The sequence below is a fragment of the Triturus cristatus genome, chromosome 10 (genome assembly GCF_964204655.1).
Source record: "Triturus cristatus chromosome 10, aTriCri1.1, whole genome shotgun sequence".
NCBI lineage: Eukaryota > Metazoa > Chordata > Amphibia > Caudata > Salamandridae > Triturus > Triturus cristatus.
In genome coordinates this window covers 884,574,262-884,601,641 of record NC_140593.1, presented here as the reverse complement: position 1 = coordinate 884,601,641, position 27,380 = coordinate 884,574,262, and the positions used below count along the sequence as shown (strand labels likewise).

The 27,380-nt window shown below is 44.4% G+C and overlaps 1 protein-coding gene across 17 annotated transcripts in view; it reads left to right on the top strand.

Moving 5' to 3' along the window:
- LOC146796177 (uncharacterized) overlaps positions 1–27,380 on the top strand; it is a 1,057,178-nt gene that overhangs the window by 1,015,490 nt on the left and 14,308 nt on the right. For all 17 annotated transcript variants that reach the window (XM_085628582.1, XM_085628595.1, XM_085628592.1 and 14 more), the window contains 2 exons: positions 2,010–2,153; positions 19,329–20,140. In XM_085628582.1, coding sequence (XP_085484708.1) covers positions 2,010–2,153; positions 19,329–19,378 — 194 coding nt within the window. In that variant the 3' untranslated portion in view covers positions 19,379–20,140. The remainder of the gene's footprint in view (positions 1–2,009; positions 2,154–19,328; positions 20,141–27,380) is intronic.

Sequence of the window (27,380 nt, the reverse complement as noted above, 5' to 3'; positions counted from 1 at the left end):
AGAAACAATGCCTACTCCAGCCAGAGGTGTTGTCACCTGCTCTTAGCAGGATGGCTAAGAGACCAGCATATCAAGTTAGGAGGCTTCAAAAGCCTTTGCCGCCTTTGATATGCAACCAAAACTTTTCCCAGACAGGGAAAATGCCACCCCCTGCCCTGGGCCCATTTGGCACCAGAAGAGGCAGGAAAATTAGCTAGTCAAGAGACATGTTCCCCCATCAAGCTAGTTCCACCTCTAAGGTGGGCTACCGGATGTGAACACAAAACTTGAAATTCCACCACCTTAGTTTTGGTGGAATTAGACTGACTGAGTCAGGGTTATGCCCACTTCCCACAGGAAGTTGTCATATAGAGGGTGTAGTCACCCTATAAGTAAGTAGCCCTTTGGCTACTACCTGCCACCCCCTTAACACCCCTAAATAGAGTATTTAGAGGCACCCCTGATGCCAAGGACTCAGATTTGGTGGATCCAGAAGAAAAGGACAAAGAGCCGCTTGACAATGAGAACTGAAGACTGCTGTGAACTTTAGGCGCCAAACCATACCTGCACCAGTCTCGACAATTGTGACAAAGTGGCTCGTCCTGCAGCTGAGCAACTACCAAGAGGTCCAGTAGACTTTCATTCCTTCGCAAATTGCCAGCAATCTTCCTTGGAGTGGAGGAGCTACTCCCCTGCAGGCACCGAAGAAGCAAAGTCTAGTTCACCGCATTGCTGCTTCCCGGCCATCCCGAAGCAGCAGTCCCCCAGGAAGAGGTTCCTGTGGTTCTGAAGGTCTAATCAGTCCCCACATAGAGTAAGGAGACACCTGGACCGACCTGAGCCGTACAGGGCTAATACCAGGGTACAGGACCCCTTGCAACAACCAAGGCCTTTTCAAGTCCAGTCGGGACTCTTAACAGCACCGAGACTGAGCAGCTGTCGAGGGACATCAGCACTGCAGAGACCCACTTCCTGAGTGGCCCGTTGTCCTGATTTCTGCACCCTCAACTGGTGAGATCTAGGACACAGAAGCCTAGCCAACCTATCTACTCTGCACCCGAACGCTCCAGTTCCAGCTAACTGGCTGTGCCCCCTTGTTACTAGGACCTTTGTGACCCTAGCCCCCATTTGGGAGCTCCTGGAGTTGTTCTCAAGTACCCCTCTGCAAACTGTTTCTAGATGACCTCTTCCCCTTCTTTCACCAGCATAGCGCGCAAAGCTACGAACCCAACCAGCACCTCTGCACCCAGACGTGCCAGGGCAAGCTACTAGTAACTGCTGGTGGTACTTTGGAACTTGGCCTTCTACGAACCTAAGTCCCGAAGGAGACCCCCAGAAACCAACCGTAAATAACTGTATGCAGCATATGCCTTTTTTCTCATAGGAAAGCATTGCTGTGTGAAGACACATTTATGTGAACTGTTTACTTACTTGTGAAATTCAATATTTAAAAAAGTACTTACTTAATAACAAAGTTCTTGGTATCAAATTGTATTAAAAAAATACAACTTATTTTTATAAATTGGTCTCAGATTTATTCTTGAGTGCATGTCTCATTTATTACCTCTGTGAGTACAAAAAATGCTTAGCACTACCCTCTGATAAGCCTAAACTGCTTGCCTATACTACCACAAAAGAGAGCATTTATTGTTATTATTTTTTCCCCTGTAAACCAATAAGGGCTGCCTGGACTCTTTACACAGTGCACCTCGTTTTGGTTCACTATATAAAGAGCCAGCCTCCTACAGTCTGATGTTAGCTAATGGATGCTGTCTACTTGGTATACTTTATGGCAAAGAATCACTCTTTTACTCTGTTGTCTGTGCTTTTGCGTTTTCATTTTTATGGGAAGATGTTTGTGTGTGTGTGTATATACAGTTATTGTGGTGCCTTCCTCTGAGTTGAAGTGTGATTTGAATGAGTTTTTCCCTGTCACTTTACCCAGCATTCCCATTTCTGAACTAAAGTTGTGATCTGCGAAATTGTTCTTGCAGGCCCTGTTATGTAAATTGACGTGCTTTTCCCCCTAGTGATATCCCCAGTCAACAAACATCTCAGCGGGTTGGAGAAGCTGTTAAAGGAAGTGCCGATGATGGAATTGGGGAATTTCAGTGGAATTTCTAATAAATATGGAAGGAACGTGAACTGGAAACCTAAGAATAGTCCGTCCAGTGGTAAGAGATCTTTTCATAGCAATACGCACACAGCCTGAAAAATATCGGCTTGACGATTAAGTAGAATCGTTTGTCTGTGAAGAATGTTGAATTAGTAAGCCTTGACAAGATGCCCTTCTATGTAAATGGTTCCTTACTGCTTTGGAATGGTGATGTAAACTGTTATTCAAGTACTATTTAGTATCTTGCAATATATGTTTGAATCCAGTTGTAGCATTCAGCAATGCCAGTGGAGGTGCCAGGGAGGGGAGATTCCGATCTTCTAGGCATTTGTATTGTTTTGGTATTTTATACCTCTTTGCTGACACTACTTTGGTTCGAATGAGGAGCGAGCTGTTGCAGACATGAATAGCTGCCTTGCAGCAGCGGTTCCTCCGTGGGAGAGAAGGAGCGTCTCCCCCCACACTGCTGGGCAGAAAGCATAAAAAATGAAACGGTAATAAAATTATTTTATTACCATTTTATTTTTGTTGCTTTCTGCCAGCAAACGCGTGACTGCTGCCAATGATTTGCAGCAGTGAGGAGTGACTACTTAAGTTTGCATTGCGCATGTTGATTTGGCCGGTTACCTTGCTGCTGCCAAACTGACATGCGCAATTCAAACCTATCCAACCAGGCACAGGCCTGCAATAACCCCCCGCCCCGCTCAGAACGTGAGGCGATGAACCCACGACTCCTATATCTCACAGATATCCGTAGGCTTTAGACAGCCTTGGGAGCCTTTGGAGGGTGGTGGACCCACTGCTCCACAACAGATGGCACTGTGTAGCATACATCTGTACATAACAAGAGGGACAGTAGTGGAATTAAAGATATGTAGAAGTAGAACAAGGGACCTCCCTTCCTACCCTTAAGGGTGAAAAGAGGCTGAGATAAATGGAAACTCAGCAGGCCAAATTGAAAGTTAAAGCAATACAGTGGACTTGTAATAAATTCAAGAGCTTTCAATGAATGATGTTAAAATAAAATAAATAGTTAAGTCTATAGTGAGCATAACAATTCTCCATATTATGTAGGAGTAGAATGGCTAGAGACTGATGATCGCAGTGCCAGGGCAGAACTCCATTGAATACCCTAGTTCAACAAATTTACAAATCTGTCGCTGAGGCGATAATTGCACCGGTCACTTTTGTTTTTTCTATCCACAGTAAGGATATTGTCCCACCAGTCGAATCCTATTATTCGATATACTCATTGTCCCTTTTGGATCGTACATATTCCTGCCTTTAACTGACTCGAATTTATGTGCGCCCGGCTTTGCTAATTACCTCCAAGAGATTTGTAAATAACCTAAAATCCACAGGTTTGTGGGTGTTCGCGTACTTCAGCAGGGTGACCCACTCAGAAAAACTCTTGACCTTAAACTTGTGAATGGGCCATCCTTGGGGAAGTTCATCAGTCACAAATGCACCTTACAAATGTACAATAACTTAATTCTCTACATCAGCGTAAGGAATTTGTAGAGCGACCTTTTGTGCAAATTAGGTGTGCAAAGCTATTGTGAATCTGACGGTGTGAGAATCTTTTGGTGTCTATGTGAGGATATTCTCCTAGTCTATGAGTTACCTTTTCAAGGCTATGAGAGTATCTGGTAGGTATTTGTTGAAGTCTCACTGGGGGGGTCTGTCACAGGCTGTACGATTCAGCCTTTCAGTTGTTAAAATGGAGCTGTATTGGTTGTTCCAGTGAGTGTTTTAGATGTGTTTTTTGTAATAATTATCTGCATGCTTGTGTAGTGCCCCTAGGAGGCTTCTTAGTTCTCGTATGGAAGGTCAGAGGGGGGCCAGAACACCATTGAAAGCCTGGTGCTGACAGGGCTCATTCCCATTGACGCAGGAGAATGGGGAATAGTCCCTGGGTTTGTTGGCAGTTCGAGAAAGACTTCTTTGATCAAAATTGTGCAGATGGCCTTCTTGAATCTATGAGAAACAATGGTTCAAGAGGGACTACTTTCATATGACTTTCTCAGTTATAGGCAATTTCATTGTTATGTATTGAAAAGGGAGAGGTTGGAAAGGGAAATGAGATGGAGATTGAGTTGTTTCATGGATGCTATCCTCACTTAGAGGTTTTTCATCCGTGCTTCCTTTCTGTTTAGGAAAGGGTGTTTATTAAGTTTACAGCTGCTTGACATAACATTTCAACCCGCAGTGTGTTGGATTGTCAATCTTCATAAGTATTCTACCTCTCAATTATTAAAGGCCTTGGTACATCATTCATGTTGTTTTAAAGTTAATCCTTTGGTTCAGTGGAGTAATGAAATCTCACTTCTTAAGTTTAAGACTTAACCTAGCTTTCAGATTTTTGTATCCTCTCATGATTCTGGGTCTGTGTCTTATGCATTTTAATATTGGTTATATGAGGAATTCTTTTAGTGCTAATTTTGTTTGATAAGATTAGCTAATTTGAATGAGGGACTCTACAGAGGGCATTACTTTAATATATGATTAAACACTTGGAGCCGGACTTCAAGTGGCTTGTTACATTGTGATTGCTGCACAGACTCCTGTTTGCCGAGAGATCTCTATTATAAGCTGGTGCGACATTTATCACACCTGGTAAATACCAGGTGCGACGAAGATCACACCCTTCATTAAATTTCGGCAGATCAAACCAGTCCAAACTTAACAAGAAAAAAAGGCCTAGTAGTTAACAGGGCATGCAGATTTGGGTGTGGTAGACACCAAAATCCACATGTTATTCCACAAAAACTGGTCATCGCTCCGCAACAGCCCTACTCTGAATCTGGCCCTTGGAGTAGGAGGGTATGGCTTTTGTCATTTTCTGAAAGAACTAAGGTTGGGATCATAATAAGAGAGTTCCAGAGCGAGGAGCCATGATGTTGCAGAGATCTTCATGCAAACATTTTTAGGTTAGTTGGTAGTAACTGGTTGAGGGATGCTGATCATAAGCATTTGGATCAGCAATTTGTGGTGAATATATTAGAAAGGTAGTCATGGATAATGCCTTGCAGTGAGTTGTGGACCAGGAACAGAGTCTGAAATCAATCCTTTGCTTGACAGGAGGCTTTCAGCAAAGTTCTGTACTCTTTGTAGCTTGCATGGCTAATCGATTTGGTTCAGAGACCCTAAAATTACCATTGCCGTATTTGATGTATATTAAGTCTCGGGTAATGATAAAGGCAATTCGACAATGAGTTTGGCGTCAAGGGAGTATGCCTCTGAAGTGACCGAGGTGGAAAAATACGTTTTTGGTGGATAATTCTACCTTGAGGTTCCTAACCCATTACTCATGCATGCCAGCAGGTGGAGCCATTGGTGTCAGCTACAGCCCTGCCTCAGACATGATATCACAATGCTGCATATAGGTGCCACCCATGTGTGCTGATGTTAGTTCCTCTTTTTTCCGGGTCATTCGACGTGGATCTTCTCCACTCCTTTGATTATACATTCTACTTTAAACGTTTTTCAAAAAATTTAAAACTATTGTGCAGGGATATTGCCACTGAAGATCACAGGTTTTTTAAGACTTTATTTATAGTTTTATATAGCACAAATAATAAAGATTAAGCATGTTATAGACTTAAGATATACAAAGGTCAAGAAACCTGGCGGACATATCATGAGTACCCTATCAAGCATCACAAGTACGTTATAATACTGCAATTTTCCATGGGGTGCAGTTTTACGACAAGCACCCACTTTCAGTTCCTAGACAAGTTTACCTTACGCCATAGGGGCTTGAGAGCAGGGTGTGGCGTAATGGCTGTAGCTCCCCACTTTGGAGTTGGGGATCCAGGTTTGAGAGTCGGCGTCGGCTCAACATCCTGTTATTCTGGGCAAATCACTCAATCTACTCATGCATAGGAACAGCGCCTAGAAACCCTCACATGTGGTTAGCCGCGCTCTACAAATACAAGAAGTATTATTATTTAAGCCACAGGAGGAAAACAGAGTACATTTTTTCATAAGTAGATCTTTATTACTTTTCCGGAATTTAAAATACAACATAGCAGTTACATGATAAAGTATGTACGTTGTCCCATAATTATAGCAGTTGCAATTGTGTAATAGTACTTGAGATCAGCAAAATCCTGAGGCCTACAAAGATGGATTTACCAATCCAAAGTAATCCACCATCTGCCCCATATTTTACAATGTTTGCGTGAGGAACCACAGGCGCAGTAGATCAGGTCGTTCATTTTTATGTTCCTTTCCATATGCGCTTTCAATTTCGAGTGAGATCAGGAGACCGTTCAGTGACTCAGTTACGAGCTATGTCTCTTTCAGCTAACAGGGGTGCTAGGCCCACTATAGCTCGTCTCCCAGAGGTCCTCCCAAGTCATCTAGGATACCCAGTAGGGCAATTCTCGGGATCAGCATAACATGTGATTGTACAGCTTCTATGGAATTCCAATATGTCTTGATAACAGGGCACATCCACACCACATTAGTTGATAAAATGCTGTTTGAGCTTCAGGGCAGTGGAATCAGTTTGGCAAGGCTCGTCTGTTCACCTGTCACAATCTGCAAGTAGTGAGTTACATAATGTGTAGGTAGATAAGTTTTAACCTGGATGAAATGATCCGGGTGCGGGGGGACATTCGTGCATTCCTCTAGTCCGCCTTGTCTAGTTGTGCCACCAATGTTTCCCATTTCTGTAAATATGTCCGGCGTGTTAATGACAAGGGATTTGTATATTTGTGATATTCTTTTATACCAAAATCTCCCATAAGACGTTTAGGTTCCAGAGGACTGATCTCTGGCAGTGGTACAATCGATGGTAGGTGACATGTTAGCGCATGACGTAATTCTAGATATTTATGGAACTAGGTGGTAGAGAGGGTGAATTGGGATTGCAGCTCTTGGGATGATTTAATTGAACTTCCTCGTCATACATCTCGCAGATAAGTGATCGCTCTTCTGTCCTATTTCCGAATCCCCCAGGCTGCCTGAGTGTCGTAGCAATCGCTCCTTCCACAGTGGACTTTGTTGCATGAAAAACAAAGAACATTTACCTAGATATAGCAACAGCCCTGGTTTGAAAACCAAACAATAGTCACTATAAAATTAATAGAGAGGAAATTGATGCATTCACTCTTGGAAGGATGGGGTTGTCCTAGTATGTTGGATAGGTATGACCTTAAGGGGGCTCAGTAGTCATTCGGCCTGTGTCTCGTGGGCTTCGTGGATTTAAATGTTTCAGCAAGGTCATCACAATACACAGAATTATTAATCCAGAATTTCATGGTAGGCAGCATAACAATACCATTGTCACCCTGCGCATTACAGTAAAAACCTTGCAGTTAGTTTCCTATTGCCGCAGGATATTTGCACACCATTTTCCAGAAGCACGTTCAGACATAAATTTTGCCTGTTTTCAATAATACAGTTTTCATCTTGTTACTACAGCCTACGTCTAGGTGCCTCTGTTCGCGTGCTAGGTGGACAAGTTGGTGGATACTTCACTGAATAATATGCACACTCTGGAGACCCAGCCTTTGGAGTTAAGTGAGGTAATCGTATACTGCAGTAGCATACAAATTGCAGGTTCCCTTTAGAAAAGGTGGGAATGATGATTTGGCGGCTCACCAAATCTGTAGTATATAAGTACTAATATTGTAGATGAAGCTGTCTCAGTGTTAAATTTTTCCAATGACATGATTTCTCCATTTATAAAAAAAAAGCTTTTCTGGTTTCTTGATATTATTGCTAGTCAGGAACTTGCTGTAGGACCTTTCCACTGTCAGTGGTAGCAACCGTCAATAGCCAGTTATATATTATTGCCATATAGCTGAGCCTGGCCAGCTGTCCTACTAGCTTCCCACACAGCCCAATGTGTACTGCAGGAAGTGTGAATCTGAAAAATTGGTCTGGGAAAAGGTACGGAGAGAATAGTGGAAACTGTTTTTATGTGCAGAAGATCCTAGGTTTTTAAAATGTGTCGCAAACAAGTGTCAGTCACGGACTAGCACAACATTTGCCTAAAATATCTGGGGCCGAAACACAACTCCAGTCGTTCAGCAATTGTGCAGCCCAAGGCCCTCAAGGAGTGGGATGTGAAATTGTACATGGCAGTGGCACACAACGAAGAGTGACCGTTCTACTCCTGGTTTCCCTCCTAAGATAAGTCAAAAGACAAGGCTTTGAAGAATAAAAAGCAAAGCAAACAGGACTCCCCTTTGCCTAGCCTATCGCTTTGTCAGATATTCAAGGTAACTCCAACCCCACCGGAGCGCTTTTGGACTCCATCAACTCAACAGGGCCCCAGCTGTATTTCCACTGGAAGCCCCTGCTTTGGTGCCAATTGACCCTTTAAACTTCTTCTGGTCCAACTTTGGTGCTGGACTTGGCTTTGACACCCTTGCTGGGTGTCCATATATTGGTGCCGCCTTCAACCTAGCTCATTCTCCAGAGATGCTGTGCCTGACTCTAACAGCTGCAATGCCATTGGTGCTGATGCCAGAACTGGCCCCTATGACTTCACAACTTTCTGGGGCTATTCAGAGGCCTAGAAGGGAAGCCCGGCACCTCCTGAAGGAGAAGCAATATAACGAGAAGAGATACTCCTTATACAGCCTCCTTGGCAAGGAGTCAGATCTGGATGAGGCTGGGCACCCTTGTGATGTCCTTGAAGGTTTCCAAGACATTGCGGAGGCCAATGGCTTGACACCTCGCCCAGGGACTTTCGAAGGTTGTCAACTCAAGACCTACTACCAACCAGCAGATATTACGTAAAGCGGGATCGGTAATTCCGCTTCATTCAAACTTAGGATCCCAGAAACCCTTTGGGGGGTGGGCCATGGGCCCGAAAGTATTATACCTTCCGCCGGAAGCAACACCACTTACCATAGTCCTGGTGAACGTCCCCCCGCTGCCTCAAGGAGAGTTTGAACACTGGTCCACATTACGTATCAAATCCATGCACTATTTAAGTGGGAAAACAGGTCTGACAACCAACCTTTTGGCTGAATTTAGGATGGCTCGTCGGATAGGGTGGGTGGGAGCTTCTAACAAGTCACTGCCTGGAGATTGAGTTGTCATTTCCTTTGCATCCCAAGCCCCTGGTTTGAACCATCTTGACAAGGGTGGGTAACTGGCCAGTTAGAAGGAAGGGGCTAAGCATTGTTCCTTTGGTTTTTCTATCAACCCTCCAGACCCTTTCAGCCTCCTTTAGAGGGGCCCCGCTTAGGTTCTTTTCACCATAGTTACCCAGTTCCTGTAAATAACTCTTTTGAACCTCTTTACAATCTGGAAGATATTGACTGACTGATGATTACCACACAGTGCATTGCTACAGTAGATGGGGGGATTGAAATGCAGGTGGACGGACCTATAGTTCAGTACAGCAAGACAGATGGTCCCATTGCTGTGATCAATCTATCTCCCCCCGTCTTTGTATAACCTTAGGGAGACTGTGGGCAGTAACTCCTCCTCACACTTGCAGTTAAACAGTAGTGAGCACCACCCTAGTGCAGTAGTCACCTTCCCTCCCCAATGCAAGAGCGTTCCACACCCATAGCAGCAACATCTACATGTAGTATCACCTCCTGGAACATTGCAGGGTTGCGCTCCAAGATCCAGAACCCGTGGTGTGAGTTCATTGAAAGCGTTGATATCCTGTGTCTGCAGGAAACATGGGGCTTAGAGCCAATACACATCAATGGCTATAGGACTTTTAACACTCCAGCGGTGAAGGGTCTGGGAGGAAGGTCAAAGGGTGGGTTGTGTACGTACATCTCAAACAAGCTAGTGGTGGATAAGATTGTATTTTGTGCAGGGGATTGTTATTATCATGTCATTGAACTAGTCATAAATCGTTCACAGTGTTTGGTCATGGTAAATTTTTATAAGAATTTGCCAGCGGGAGAACTTGGGCTCGAGCTTACAAAAATTGGTGAGGCTCTGAATGCCATCTGTAATTTGAGCTCAAAGGACTTACAATAATTATGATGGGGGATTTTAATTGTGCATTATGTAAACCGGTTGATTTTAGAACGTGTGGACACCCCAATGACGAGGGGGAGTTTAATTCTCATTTTTCTCATACAAAGGCTGGGGAACTTTTTAATGAACTATCGTTTCAGTATGATCTGGGATTTGTGAATGATCTTGTACCCATCCCCGAGTCTATTTCTTCGACTTTCAACTGTAGAGGTCTTGCTTCCACCATCGACTTTGTTGGCCTCATGCACCCTCGCACCTAGGTTGCTCTCCTTTAAGATAGGGGATATCTCCTTGAGTGACCACTACCCGCTCTGTTTAAAGATATATTTGCTTGCCCAAAGTTTCAAGAGGAAGCAACCAACTAACCAGGTTATAGGTAGCTTAGAGTTGAAAAAAAGGAATGGATATTACATGTGATGGTCCAAAGTGGACCATGAGGCACTGACAAAACAGCTCATCTAGAAATGTAAACCTGCCTTTGATACATGCCTGAGTGAGCTTTCTTCATCGGACGACATAGTGCACTCCTTCCTCGAAATAACTAACGAGGTAAGGAGCTTATTAAGTGTACAATGCCGTAATAAGCCTAAAACTTTAAGTTGGTTTAACAATGCCTGCACTAAAGCACAAATGGGGGTGTGGAATTTTATAAAATATCTACTTGTCCATGGGACAGGTAGCTTCATAAATCTACTTGTCCTGTAAGTAAATCCACTTGTCCCTTTGGTGCCATGTAGTGCACCGTCAAATAATGGCATCCCTCTCATTATAGAAGAGCTCAGATAATAGCCTCTCTTTTTATGTCAAGCTCATATTATAGAAGGTTTTGAATACTAGTGATTTCCTTATTTTGCCTCTTTTCTGCAGATCTACCCATTTATCCTTTCATTCACCCAATGATAGCTAGCATTTCACCTTTACATTGGCATCCATTCATTCTATCATCAGACTTTCACCATTCTCTTTGTCCATCCATCCATCCTCCCATCCATATTCCATCCTACCCATCCATCCCCAACCATATCCATCCATCCATCTCAGCCATCCGTCAATCCTTTCGCTCACCCATCCATCAGCTCATCCATCAATTTACCCTTTCACTCATCCATCCTTCCACTTATCCATCAATTTAACCTTTCACTCATCCATCTTTCTTAGCTTACTAATCCATCCACCCTGCAACCCATCTATCGTTTCACCCCTTCCTTCATCAACACACTCATCATACATCCATCATCCCTGTCACTCATCCATCCTTTCACTCATTCATCCATCTAGCAAGCCACACTTACTTTCACTCATCTATCCACCCTTTCACCCACACATCCATCCTTTAACTCACTCACTGTTACGCGTTAATTATGGGCCTTTGACTGCCGAGCTGCAGACAGAAATGCCCATCAAGAGCCCACCCCGCTGCAGCTGCTAAAGAGAGGGGTTCATGATGCCCCTGGCCAAACCAATCCTTCCAGCTCTACATCTATCATTCACACTCATCCATCCCTCCTTCCTGCCACTCATCCATCCATCCTTTTGCTCATCCATCCATCCCTCTATCCACCCTTTCACTTATCAATCCACACTTTCACTCATCCCTCCTTCCATCCATCCTTATGCTCTTCCATCTTTCACCCCCTCCATCCTCCTTTTCACTCATATCCATCCACCCTTTCACTCATCCCTCCATTCACCGTTTCACTCAACTATCCGCCCATTAATCTATCCATCCATCCACCCAGCCATCTATCCATCCACCCACCCATCCATCCACTCCACCGTCCATTCATCCACTCTTTCTCTCATCCATCAATCCACCCTTTCATTCAACTATTCATCCTTTCACTCATCCATCCACTTTCACCCCATCCATTCATTCACCCTTGCACTCACCCATCCATTCTTTCACTCATCCATCCTTTCACTAATTCATCCATGTATATATCCTTTCACGTCAATTATGAACCTTTGTCTGGACCTGCAGAAAGACCAGGCCCATCAAGAACTCCACAGGTGCTGTAGCTGCCACAGCAGCGTGTTCAGATGCCCCTAGTGCACGCACGAAGTGAGACGAGAGGCCCAGTGCAAGGACAGAAATGAGGGTGTGCCTGAAGACCGCATGAATTCCCCATAGGGAAACTATTGAGCTTTATTGTAAGCCCTGGATGATGTAGGATATGAGAGGCCAAGGGGGGCGGGTAAGGACAGTCGGAGGGGGCAGCAGAGGGGGGTGGGGTTAGCAAATACAGGCACCGGGTGAAATATAAGGTGTACAGTAAAGGCAAAGTGCAAAGGAGGGTTGTGCAGGAGCTGCATGTGAAGGGAAAGCATGGTGCTTTACTGTAGGCCCCCGGAGTCGAGGGTGAGGAGGGATCTTGGGGCAGATTGAGGCCCAAGGGTGAAGCGCAGAATAAAAGGCAGGGGGTCACAAGGTTCAAGTCAGAGCAGGAGCCAAGAGGCCGATAAGGCAGCCTCTTACATCCCGGTGATGTGGATGTTCTGGAGCTGCAGAAGCTCCACGTTCGTTTCATGCTTGAAGAAAATGAAGGGGCCAGGGGAGGGGCTGGAAGCCACACAAGAGCCTCGGGGAGAAAGCAAAAAGACTCCAGTGCTGTGGATGTTTTATACGGAGCTGCAACTTAGAGTTCAGCTCCATCATGTTGTTCTTCTGATCTGAGGAAATTAAAGTACAGGCCTCAGCTTTTGCATTGACCCTTTCACTGCCAATAAACTTCGCAGAGCTACCTATTAACTGGCTGTGATCAACAGGGTTCAACAGCTGTGTATCGGATTCCGTAAGGCTGTCTACTTGTCCTTCGGACAAAAATGAAATTAAAACCTCTTGCCCGTGTAAGAAATCTAGATGTCTCGGGCGTCGGGAGATAGGAATTCCCCACCTCTAAATTGAAAGCTGAGCTGAATAGGCAACCTAGATCATCCGCGGGGGTAAGGCAGGCAAGAGCAGAATATAAGAGGGTCATCACTGATAGAAAAGGAAGCATGCAAGAGTAAGCTTGGGAACCTCTTCACTCTGCAGCCCAACGGAAGGACTCTGTGGCCTTTTGGAAGGTGCTAAGGGCCCCTCCCCTGTGTGGGGGGGAAGGCCCCTCTATCGAGATTGCGATACCAGAAAATGTCTGGGTCAGTCACTTCTCTAAAGTGTATAACAGCGCTGTCCTTCCTCACCAGCAATCCCTGGGTGCCTATTCTGCGCAATGTAATCAAGGCAAGCTCCAAATAACGTTGGACGAAATAGACATAGCCCCGACGGGGTCCGGGTTGACTTATTTAAGTCTAATACACTCTTATGGGGTCCCCTTTTAACTCAATTTGTTAATGCTAGTGCCTGCACCACATTTCCAAAGACCTGGGCGGAATCCATCATTATCCCGATCTTCAAGAAGGGAAACCATCAAGATCCCATTTGTTATAGACCGATTTCCCTCCTTGATTCAATGGTGAAGGTGGCAGGACGTGTTGTCCTGGAATGTTTTGAGGATTGGGCGGCAGAAAACCAGGTTCTCTCAGATTTACAGTATGGTTTTCGTGAAGGACTCAGCACTATTAAACAGAGTCTAAACCTGGCTATCATCATAGGGAGGGAAATATACTAGAGCCAAAAAGGGAAGACTGTATTTAGTCTTCGTTGACCTTACGGCAGCGTTTGACTCTGTAATACATGTTAGGTTATGGGAGATCCTTGCAGGCTTAGGGGTGGACCCTAATATTATTGCTTTCTTGCAGCGCCTATATGATGGGGCTTCTGCCAGTGTTCGTTATGGGGTAGATGGACAGTGCACAGAAGCATTCTCCATTAGGAGGGGGTCAGGCATGACTGTGTCCTGGCCCCCTTTCCTTTTTAATCCATACATTAATGAGATGGCTGATGCACTGCTAAAGAGCGGTCAAGATTTTCCCCAAGCGGATTGGTGGCCTATACCGGCCCTCTTATATGCCGACGACACAGTTTTAATGGCACGCACTCAAAACGGTCTGCAAAGGTTTTAGATAGTTTCAACGTGTTTATGCTTGATCTGGGTCTAAATATCAACATCTCAAAGACCTTCGTCATGAGCTGTGGCCTAGGGGCTCGGAGGTAGATGGGTAGGGACATACGTTTGGATGGTAGGAAGCTAGCGTCAACTAGTACTTTCACGTATCTTGGTGTCCTTTTCAATCAGAATGATACTTGGACACGCACCATTGCTATGAAAAAACTTATATTTACCAGATCAACTAGTGCCCTTGCTACCTTTGCGAAGAAGTTAAGTAGGAAGCTGCCTGGGGATCTTTTGCAAATCTATAAGGCACAATGTATCTCAGCTGTGATGTATGGGGCTGGGGTTTGGGGTTTTGCCAACACCCTCCCCCTACAACTTGTGGAAAACACTTTCCTGCGGTGCATCCTCTCAGTCCCCCGTGGCACGTCCTCCTTTGTGTGCCATGAGGAGCTAGGTCTTCCTTATATAGCGGACCTCATTAAGTTGGAGCCAATACTTCTTTGGCACAGGACATGGGCCAGTGAACAGACCCACTTAAACAGAGAGATCCTGCGTGATAGCATTAGGCTGGAGGGGGTTCTAAAGATCCCCTGGGTCAGGTTTGTCCGCTGTTTCATGAATGACCTAGGACACCCAGGCTATTTCACTAACCCAAGTTCTATGTCTCGGATCCCCAGAAAAGTATTGAAGAAAGAGGGCCTTGAACTGTTGGGCTCTATAAGAGCAGCAGGTGAAGTCTTTAAACCTACTGTTATGCGACATCAGATAAGGCTCACCTGCTTGGGCATGGACCTTACCTACATTTTGTACCTAGTGGTTTTGATAGGTTGCTCCTGATAAGAATTAGATTGGGCACCATTCACAGATTAGTGACCATATCCAAAATGAATGACTGGTCAAGACCCCTTCTCCCTTGCCCCTGTGACACCTACCCCGAGCAGTCGACTATCCACTTAACTCTTTTCTGTAAGCTGTTTTCGGAGTTAAGGAAAGTTTGGCTATTGCCACTTTAAAAACAGCAAGGTCTTAGGTAATGCTGTCCAGCTCTTATTCGCCTACAACTATTAGAGAATGAGCATGTGGTTTGGAGGGTATCAAAGTTCCTGAAAAAGGTCCTTCAGCAAGGGAAAAGTATGACATTTGAGGTCTCGTAGGCTAATTTTAATGAGGGGAAGTGGGATCTGATCTTTGTATTTATTTTTAAAGTGTAAATTTTAATGTTTTGCGAATCTACAATTTTAGTGCTGTATTAATCTTTGAATTTTAATATGTACATTTTATTGTTATTGTATACTCTTGTGCTTTTATGACTGTTATTATCATGGTCGAATAAAGCTTTTTTGATTGATTGATTGACACCTCGCCCAAGCTGTAATTCATGGATTCTTCGTACCCTCTCAAACCAAAGTGGCCTCCTATGAAGTCTTAGAAAAATCAACAGAAACTCTGGATTGAACTTTGCCCACTGTGGAAACCAGAGCCGATATTGTCACAGACGTGCTGCAGCCTACACCTTTGTCTACTCCAGCTGTTAATAGGATATAGCCAGGAAAGTCAAGCCAAGGCCAGGTGACCCCTAATTTCTCTCCAACACCTTTGCCTCAAAGTCTAGTTATATAGGCATTCTCATCGTGAAAACTCTCTGCGGACAACTTTCGTTTGGCACTGCGGATAGAGAATCAAAACAACAGAAAGCCTGGTCAGAGAAGGTTTTTGCAGCTGGGGGCGTAGGTCTGAAATCCCTTAATGTAGCATGCCTCTTATGAGGGTATATCCAGGCTTTATGTTTCATCACAGCCAAACTGCCTGATGATCATCAGTCACATTTCATGGACATTGTATTGGTGGGCATGCTGTCTCAGGGCAGTTTGTTAATTCGGACCTTGTCAGTTCAGACTCTGCCACCAGAGCAATGGAGACAGCAGTGGGAGTCCGTAGGCATACATGGCTTAGGACATTGGGGTTCTCTAATGATGTCAACAACCCTCATGGCCCTGCCGTTTGATGGCTCCAAGCTTATCTGATACTAGGTGGATGCCTTCCTTGAGCATTTCAAAACTAGGTACTGCTTGATACCTTGGTTTGCAGCCCTAAAGAAGAGATAACCAGGGGTTTTGAACAATTAGTGGTTTTGGGAGAGGGCTCAACTTCTGCCTGCATCAGGCAGCAGCAGGCCTAGAACCCTATTGTGAGATAGTACAGGGGACGTGGGAAGGGCAGATGTAGGACCACTTTTAGCCAGTCATTTTCTCTTTCTCCTTCTCTCCATCAGCCACCAGAGGGAAGCAGCCCTAGTTTGCACTTGTTGGGGAACTGGAAACCAGTGGGAGGCCGGGTGTCCTCTTTTCCACAGCCTTTGAAAGCATTAACTTTGGACCAATGGGTCCTACAAATTGTAGAAAAGGGGTATCCCCTAGCCAGGTCCATGGAGATGGCACAATCGCACCTGCAGTCAGCAACATGGACTTCATCATTGTGACTAAATCTTACATGGAGCCCTCCATGCACCTCCTTTTCATAGGGGTAGTACTACATACCACCCCGACAACAGCATTTCCTCCTGCAGAGCGGAAACTGGACATCCATACATTGCTCCTGTGCTTTTAGGAAGATGCCATTATTCCAGTGCTATGTGTTCTCCGCCTACTCATTTTTCTAGCTTCTTACATCATCATGGCCCACTGGCACAAGAGGGCTCTCTAGTGGTGTCTCCTAAGGTAGTGGCTCCAACATGGAGATCTCTTGGACTCCATACTGATCTCCCGGGATGCTGCAGCGATGTTTGCCTGGTGGGATGTGGAGGAGAACCGGTCCAGAGGAATGTCCTTCCAACCCCCTCTGGCCTTGACTACAGTAGTGACAAATCGCTCCACTCCAGGGTGGGGCGCTCACATTGTGGAACTGGAGATCAATGGCATTTTGTCTCCAGAAGAGCAGAATTTTCGTGTCAACCTCCTCAAATAGAGGGTGATTTGCATGCCATTCAAGGTATTCCTCCCTTGCCTTTGTGGCCCATCAGTCCAGATCCTCACAAACAATACAACCATGATGTGGCATTTATACAAGCAGGGAGAATAGGGTCCCGATCTCTATTGAGAAGCTCTGAGGCTCTGGTCCTGCGCGACAAGCACAGATGTGGTTGGTGGTGAATCACCTTGTGGGCTTTTTGAACACCAGAGCCAAAGACCCAAGTTTGTGTCAGCTTGCTGACCACAAGTGGCATCTCCACCCCGAGGCTGTGAAAAGCATCTTCGTTCAATGGGGCATACCCCACATGGATCTCATTGCCACTCGTTTCAGTTCAGGTTGCCCAAAGTGGTGTGCACTCCAGCACCTGGTGCAAGGAGCCTTGGGGGACGCATTTCAGTTAAAATTGAATTTTACTACTCATTTCCTCCCATATTCTTGATTACTCAGGTTCTAAGAAGGATCTGCAAGTTCGCGCACAAGTGAAATTGGACGCTGTAGGTCGACTGATAAGTGTGTGGTATGCAGACCTTCTGCACCTCTCCCCGTGTCCTCCGCTCCAGCTCCCTCTCAGGGAGGATCTTCTCTCCTAGTCATAGGAACAGGTCCTCCATTCGAACCTCCATCTTTACACCCTCATGCTTGGAGGGTGAGCAGGGACAATTGATGGCCTTCCAGCTGTCTGATGACATAGTGGATGTTATCATATCTGCCCATCGTTACTCTGCAAAATTCGTTTATCCAAGAGCTGGCATGGTTTGTTGCCTGGTGTGCAGGTCGCCCACATTGGCCCGTTGAAAGCGTTGCTATCTAGCATTCTCCAATTTGCACTTTTGTTGGCCCTGAAAGGATGTAATATGGTATCTAGTGGCTTTGTCTGCTTTTCTTTGCCTCCCACACCAAGTGTTCATTTTTAAGTGTTAAGGTTCTTGAAAGGTCTGAGCAGCATGTTTTGCCCACTCCATTTATAATACCACAGTGGGACTTAAATCTGCTGTAAACCTTTTTCTTGGTGTCTCCATTTCAGCCCTTACATAGTTGTTCCCCAAACCTTCGGGCTCTTAAGACGTTTTTTCGTGCTGCCATTACATCAAGAAGGAGTTTCAGTGAATTACAAGCACTAAGTGTCAGGTCTTCGTTTCCTAACAAGTTGGTACTGAAAACCAAAGCTGCTTTCCTCCCATAGCTGGGGACCTTGGCTTCGTGGCAAATCATTTGTTGGCTGGCTTCATTTCTAGCTTGGGCATCTTCAGATGCTTGCAGCAAAGCAAACAGGAGGGGTAAGGAAAATCTCATGATAATATGTAAAGAGTTACTCTTTCGTTACTAGCTGGGTGTGTTGGGTATTCATAAACATTTGCAATGCATTGTCAATACCTATCAGCTCCCTGGTGTCTGTGCCTCATAAAATGTGGGAAAATGCATACAATACCCTATTTCCTCAGGGTGTGTAGATGGATATGAATACTTCAAATTAAATAATGTTTCAGATGAAAAAGAAAGTGGAATCAAAAGTTTTAATTTTAACTCTACAAATGTGATGTGGAATATCTGTATTGTGGTAATTATGCATGCATAGATTTTGGGGAACAGGTACATGCAAGAATTGTATGTAAAACTTTCTTTCACAGCTTCACAAACCTGAAGGAAACGCACATGAAAGCCTGGAAGTTTGTTTCTATTTAGGTTCCCATTGTCGAGGTGTAGTCCACATTACAGGATGTGCAACTTTTTCTGAATATTGCCTTAAGGGAGTCTTTTGTGGATTATGTGAGGGTCGGTTGGGTCACTGTGAGTGTTTCGGGTGACACTGTCAAAGTCAATTGGGTACTTTGAAACACTTGGTAATATGTGAGGATCTTTGGATGGCATGAAGAGCTCTCTTGGAGGTATGTTTGGGAATGTTCTGTGGCCAGAAGAGGGTATGTTGTTGGGTCAGTGGGATTTATTTGAGTGGGCTGGAAACAAGATGAGTCACTCATTTGGGACATGGATAATAGTGCCCTTGGTGGTTTACAGCAGGACTGAGAAGATAGGCTCTTTATGGGACAGCAATGAATCCATGAAGTTCATGGAGTTCTTAAATGGGACGCTTATGTAGCAGCAAGTGAAAAATGCCTTACGTTAATTGTTAGTAGTCGGAAATTAACAAGAATTTACTACTTCAGTGTATTTCTTTGAAACACATAACTGAATATGAAGTGCAAGCCCATTAGACACCATGATTTATTACCCGTTTATTTATCCGTGGATTATGGCTTAAAAATATTTAACCTGAACTTTTGTTCTTTTATTTTTCACAGAACCTCAGGAACCTGACAGTCACATTAGTGAAAAGCACAGCAATATATGAATCAAAACAGGCAAGGATGTTGTTTTATAAGCCACACATGGTGCAGAGCAGAATAAAAACTATGAAAGTGGATGAAAGACAGCGTGGTCTTGAACTATACAGACTGCAATGGATAATGTCAAAGAACACATTTTTTAAACGTTTGGAAAGTGACAAACTGGGAAATGTGAAGAGCAGGCGGTGACCTGGCTTAGTATTCTTAGGAAAAGAAACCGTGACGCCATGTGCAATATTACCACAAGGTACTGCTGCCTCAAACAATCAGCCAAATTGATAGTTTGTGGCTCTCTGGCTGGCTTGACAGGGCCCCAATAATATTTCTGGACCTGACTGGGCTGAAGTGTGTGAGGAGCTCTTGATCAACCAAGCTGATTTACCAGAACAAGAGGTGTCTAGCGGCAAAACCAAGACTTCTGAAAGGAGTTCAGAAGGTGGTGCTTTCGGCCAGTGGGGACCATGTGCCATTTAGGAGAAAAGTAAACTACAGGAGGTGGGCCTTCACTCACAAGTGTGATTGGAACCTCACTTGGAGGTACTCTATGGAGGGGAAGTTCTGAGAGGGGTTTGGAATCTCAATAAACAGGGTCTTAGTTGTTGAACATTATTGATTGAAACCAAGGATGAGTTGGAAATGCTGTGTGGTGGCAACTGTGGAGGGTCAGCCAATGAAGGACACACCAGAGGAACTGAAGGATTCATGTACCACTTAACACTCATAAACAAAGTCCAACCAAACACAGAGACTGAATTCCAGACTCAAAGGTAAGCATTCTTTAAAATTAGGCAATGAAGAGAAATTGTCTTCTAAGAGTTGATTACTTTGTGGATCCCTCAAAGAATACTTCGGACTCTTGAGTAATTTGTACACCCACGATCCTTCTAAGTATCCCACACCACTAGGGGTCTTAAGGAGCTCCTGCACTCGTAAGAACCCCTAATGAATCCTACACTGTTAGGTTCCCCTAAGGAATTGCATACTCTATGGGATCACTGAAGAGCCCCTCATTACTGGGCACCTATGAGAGATCATACACTGGCAGGCATCGCAGATAGGCCCTACATTCTTAGGTGGCCAAAAGGAATCCCACATTCCTAGGTGTGCTTTGAAGAATCATGCACTTACAGATGCCCCTGGACATCCCACATTCCCATGTATCCTACATTCACTCATAGCCCTATGTAATCTTACCACCCCTACTCAGTAATGAGCAGCTCTTCACTCTGAACCAGTCTACAATAGTCCTGCACTCCTAGCCCTTTAAAGGATCCTCTACTTACATGTGCCTCGGAACGTTCCACATGCTCCTATCAGTAACTGGTGATTAAACATGTTCCTATCAATAGTTGGTGAATAAAGAACCTTCAGGCACCCTTAGGGAATCTTATATTCATAGTTGTCCCAGAGAAAGCCCATAACCCCATCCATGCCCTGGATATCCAACACTTGTGCTGCATCCCTGATTAACCCAACAGCCCAAATAAGTATTTGCTCCTACTTGTTTCTAGGGGATACTACACTCTACGTCAGCAAAACGGACATCCTCAGGAATCCCACAATTCCATGTGCACCTGAGAAATCCTGTACTACCAGTAATAACCTTGAAGTTCTGCTTTACCTTGTGCCCCAAATTCAATCTGGCACTCTCAGTGTCCAATAGGATCCTGTACTACTTGCAGTACCTAAGGAACCATGCAATCCACAGCCCCTAAAGATTTTAGTACTCCAAGGAAAATCTGCTTACCTGGTGTTCTTGAGAAATCCTGCACTCCCACATTTCTCTGTGGATTCATTCTTCCAAACCAATCCTAAGATATGTTTCATTCCGAGGTGTCCCAGAGGAATCCTGTATTCTGACTGGTACATCTAACCATAAGATTACTCACCTTGTGAACATCCCCCGCACCAGACTGGAACAGGAGATTTTTTTCAGTAATTCCATCACAGGCCAGCATATGGCATCATGTAGCTTTGCATCGGCTCCGACCTGCCAGGAATTAACGCTGGAACCTCAGATAACCGCCACCACTGCACACTGACGTCAGTTCCTTTCTTTCAGCGCCTTTGGTTGTAGATCCGGAGCTCACTTCCTCAACTTTTCTTGTGTTTGAGAGGATTTATTTCTAAAACCTTTCTCAGTATGCAAGGTATATGTCCCCTCCAAAGCCAACAGGATTTAAACCCTCAAGAACTGTCCCAAACAGATGTCTGTGACAGACCCCCACCAGGTTTGTATCTGTTGACTGGGTTAGTCACACTACTCTTAGTATTGGGAGGACTGCAGCAGGATGAATCCAAAGGTGATCCGGAACTGTAAAGCCAAGCTGTATGTCACCGAGCACCCTCAGAAGGCATGCATGGGCCAGTCTTGAAATGCAGGATTTTATGGGAAAGGTCCTTGTCACATTTGAAATCCTCAGGTAAGTCGAAGAAAAACCACTAGAAGTTGTAGCGTGACTCTTCCCGCCACTCACATCGGAGTCTCATGATTTCGATCCCATTCTCCCTGTCCACCCCAAATTCCCAGACCCATCGGTGATGCTGCAACAAGTTGAGGCCTTTAAGGAGGCGATGTGGTGCTTCTCTGGCACCCTTCCTGCTCCCTCTGGCACACCTCCAGCCCCCAAGGAGATCGCCAATCCGATTACCATAGGCAGATCTGCCCTTGACACCATCTGTGCCTCCTAACCCCACTGCAGGGGCCCGTTCCGACTCCAGGACCGATGCCCATCCCGACTTCACACCCTGCGCCAGAGGAGGAACCAGTTGTTCTTTCATACTCTGAAGCAAATCCAACACATCCTTTACCGAAGTGATACGGAGGGCTGTGGAAGTTTTCGAACTCCAACTTGCATCGTTTGAAGTCAAGACCAAAGTCCTGACAGAAGTCCTATAACCTGGACAAACAGCCATCAAAACCCTCCTACCCTTTAACGAGGCTCTGACAGACAAACTAATGGGTACTTTGGCCAACTTGGGGTCTTTCCCAACAGTCAATCGACAGGTTCCAAGACGACACAGACCTGCTCCTGGAGACTCACTCCTACATCCTACGCCTAAAAGCCTAGTGGTCCAAGCATCAACAAGCGGGCTTAATCTATAGTCATTCCCTCTTCTGCCTCCTGATAAGGAATCCAAACGAATTGAGGCATTCGGAAAGCTGATGTTCGATACACATGCTTTACATACTCCTGCCATCTACTGTTGGGTCCGGAGGTTTGCAAGTTGTTTTCCTTCGAAGACGGTTTTTCCAGTCATGAGGTAAGGTGACTCCTCTTTTCGGTGATAGTGCGCAAGGGCATCCACTCCATTGTTAGATTGTTTTCTTTCCGCCATCGGGTTTGGACGTGGTTTGCGGCAGTCCGGTTCGACACCGTTTTTCGGGATCCTCTCGGAGTGCAACACACTGTACCCTCGTCTGTATTGTTTTGTACACATTTCACCATTCCCGCATGCTGAAAAAATATGAAATCACTCTATCTTTGGTTTAGAAGACATCATTGGCGTCCTTTGGGCCTAGCCGCATCGGTTGACTTACACTCCGTTTCGTAGTATTCAGTCTTCTGCCGATGGAACAGACTCTGTTTCAGTTTTGTCCTCGGTGCCACTCCAAATACTCACACACCGACTACCATAAAGTCTAAAACTTGTGCCTGTCACCGGAGCACAGGGGAAGAGGATTGTGACGCTTGTCGATCATTCCGGTCGAAAAAGACTTTGCAGGACCGTCGAGCTCGACGAAGGGACATGCAGTGGCAGAACAGCGAACACACCCCGGATATCTTTGGAGAAGATACCGAGCACGAAGAAAGGGAGGTGTCGGCAGCGGAAGGGTAGGAGGCCTTCTCTATTCAAGAATCAGACTCCGAACTAGAAATCAAGCTCGAGTCCGAAGACGTTCCAGCAGGACAGGGTGCCGTGAGTAACAAAGCCCCTTTGCCCCTCAATATTTCTTCCACCAAACATAAGGCTTCTGGGCCACCACTGCCTACTGGCCATGGTCGGCACCGAGACACTGCTTCCAGAACAGACAGTCAAGCCTTCCAGCTCGGGATCGAGCTGAGAAAAACTCCTATCGACACCAAAATCTTCGGCTTCTAAGGAGAAAAATAGGACAAATAGAGCTCGGCTCTGAAACTTTCAGCACCAAAAGATGCACATAAAAAGCCCCGGAACCGATCCTAGAGATTATGCAAGAAAAGCTGGATCCTAAACAGAAAAAGATCTACATTAATTCAGACACTGGGCACATATTAGCTAAACATGTTACACCTTCTAGAAGGAATATTCCTTCAGAGGATTTAAGTTACAAAATCCCTCTAAAGAAGGAGAAGGACATAGCTACAAGCCCTATTCATCCTGTTCATCATACTCCTCCACCATCTTTACCACCACCAGGCTCAACCCCTTTAGATATCACAATACAGGGTTCACTGCATACACAGCCTGATATTGATTACACAGGTGATGATAGTCCACCCACTATAGATCCATGGAACGATTATAACATTGAATCTCCGATGGATAATGATCCTGACTTGTACCCTAAAAAGCCATCATCTCCTGATGACAACATAACATATCAAGAGTTGATTTCCAGAATAGCATCATACCATGGTGTCACACTTCAAGAGGAATCCTTAAAGGAAGATTTTCTATTTGAGACCTTAAGAACATCACATAGGATAACACAATCTTTACCTATGTTAAAGGGCATGATGCGCCATGCTGAACAGATTTTTAAAGACCCTGTACGGGCTTGTATTCTAACACCTAGGGTTGACAAGAAATGTAAACCTCCCCCAACTGATCGGATTTTTATTAGAGGACAGTTTCCTTTGAATTCCCTAGGTGTGTCAAATGCTTGGAATAGGGCAAATTCCCAAACTACAGCAGAGGCACTACCTCCACACAAGGAGTCTAAGCTAATAGATGCATCAGGGAAATGGGTAGCTGCACAATCCGCCAACCATTAGTGCATAGCTAATACACAAGGCCTATTAGCTAGATATGATAGGGCCCACTAGGATGAAATGGAGCAGTTACTTCAATATCCCCTAGACAAACACAACAAAAAAGGGCAAGAATTAGTGCAGGAGGGAAAACTGATATCTAATTCATCTATCAGATGTGCACTAGGTGCTGGTGATACCGCAGCAAGAGGTATTAATACTAGCAATTCTTCTTAGAAGGCATGCATGGCTTAGAATCTCTGGTTTTAAACAAGAGGTTCAACAAACCATTCATAGTACCCCCTTTGAAGAACAGAATCTTTTTGGACCTCAAGTAGATGAGTCACTTGAGAAAATGAAAAAAGACACAGAAGTGGCAAAATCAATGGGAGCCCTTCAGTCACCATCAAACAGAGGCTCCTTTTGCCGCTCATTTTACAGAGAAGGATCCAAAGGCAATTCCTCGGATCCAAATGTGTCATCATGCAAGTCAAAGACACAACCCTCGCCATCAAGAGAATTTTGTAAAGGTGGTTATAGAGGAAACAATTTCAAGGGCAGAGGAAAAGGTACACCAAGGCGTACCTCTCCATCGCCCAACAATAGTGACTTGTTCACAATTCCCCCGACCATTTTACACCTCTCGGGGGAAGATTACAACAATTCTCTCCCATTTGGCAATCAGTAACATTGGACAAATGGGTATTAGATATTATCCAACATGGTTACTGCCTGGAACTTACTAGCGATCCACCTAATATTCCACCTCGTACTCACAGAATCTCGCTACAACATCAACAGCTCCTCAAGCAAGAAGTACCACCTCTTCTAACAAAAGGAGCTATAGAACCAGTTCCTTTACAACAACAAGGATCAGGAGTTTACTCCCTTTATTTCCTAATTCCCAAGAAAGACAGGTCTCTAAGACCAATCTTAGACCAATAAACCTATACATACTGTCAGAACACTAACATATGCAGGGCTCGAAAAATCCACTCGCCTTGTCGAGCAAGATTTATTCAGGACAAGCTGTTTTTAAGGACTACCTACCCTTTCTGGGCGAGTTGTAAATCCTCTAACTTCAGGAAAGACAAACTGACTTTTGACCTCTGTATATGAAAGCAGAGCAAATGTGACATGATAATAAGATTTAATCGCACCTTCATTGCTCACAAAGTGATAGAGCAAAAAAATTGCCATTATATCGTGCTATCTTGTCACATTTGCTGACTTTCAGAGACACAGGTCAGAAGTCAGCTAATCTTATTACATATATTTTTCTTTCTGTGACTTAAGTTAGAGGATTTTGTAAAGTGAACTGTGTGACAATTAAACTGGGCAGAGCATGTTAAATAAAAGGCTGTAGGATGTCAAGCATTTTTCTAACACAATACTCAAATAGCTAAGTGAACTGTACAAACCTTTCAAATATATTTAACTAGTTATGAAGACCTATTTTTGTAATTCTGTGGTGAAAAAAATATTTTTATAGGATCAAAACAAATTAGAACACTTTAATTGGTGATGTGCACATTTTAAATATTTTTGCTGAAACCCAATTTCCAAAAATTGTTTATGCTCTATTATCAGTAAAACTACATGTTAGTGGGAAAGTTCTGTGGCCATTTCAATGGAAAATATGCTATCTGTAAATGACAATGCACTACCACATCATGCTTTGATAATATATTTATGAAAGTGAGTTTTTAAACATGTACTGGGAATTATTACTGCTCCTGCCCAGATGACAATGCTATTAGTGAACTAAGAGGCAAGTCAGGAATCATGTGTCCCCTATATATGTGCTTGATTCTTGTTATACGTGGAGCAAACATTTAGTCCAGTAAATAAAAAGTTTTTTGGGCAGCAGAAATAGTAAACTTGCATATTTGAAGGTGTTCTCTGATGTGATAATAAAGAAAGAGGCGGCTCCATAAGACAAATATATTTGCCTAGGATCACACAATTTGAGACCAGTTCACGGGTCAAGTGCATTACATTTAGGTCGAGTAAATTATTAAAGTTACTAGACCTGCAGGTCTAGTAACATTTTTATGATTATTCGTGCCCTGCCATATGGTTACCCTTCAACACATGCTTCCACTTCTACAACAAGGTGACTTTATGTCCACGAATAGACTTAAAGGACGCATACTTCTATATTCCTATCCACCCAGCTATAGCAAATATCTGAGATTTGTGATAGCAGGAAATCACTATCAATTAAAAGTACTCCCATTCAGAGTGATTACTGCACTCAGAGTATTCACAAAATGTCTAGCAGTAGTAGCAGCTCATTTAAGAAAACAACAAATTCATGTATTCCCATATCTGGACGATTGGCTCATCAAAGTCAACACACAACAAAAGTGCTTACAACACACTTAAAATACCATAAACCTTCTCCATCAACTGGGATTTACAGTCAGTGCACAAAGGTCCCATCTTCAACCCTCACTACTACAAACATATATGGGGGCAATGCTAAACACTCACACAGCTCTAACCTCTCCCAATGCAGTCAGAAGTAAAAAATGTCAAACTTTATTACTACAGTTTCGAAACAACCAATACCTAACAGTCAAAACTTTCTTGCAACTTTTAGGAATGATGGCCTCATGCATTGCAGTAGTACCTCACACAAGATTACACATGCGTCCTCTGCAGGAATGCTCAACACGTCAGTGGAATCAATCACAGGGTCAATTAACAGATCTAGTGTTGGTAGGCAGCCGCACTCATCAATCTCTGCAATGGTGGAACACACAAAACCTATCAAAAGGGCAGCCCTTCATCGACCCCGTTCCTCAAGTCGTGCTAACAACAGATGCATCTCTCACAGTGTGGGGTGCCCATCTCCACCATCTCACAATTCAAGGTTTATGGTACACCAACCAAAAGAGTCTCCACATCAATTACTTGGAGCTTTCAGCTGTTTATCTAGCACTAAAAGCCTTTCAGCCTCACCTCATAGGGTCTGCACGGACAATATGACAGCCATGTACTATGTACAAAAACAGGCGGGGCACGTTCTCTACAACTGTCACTACTC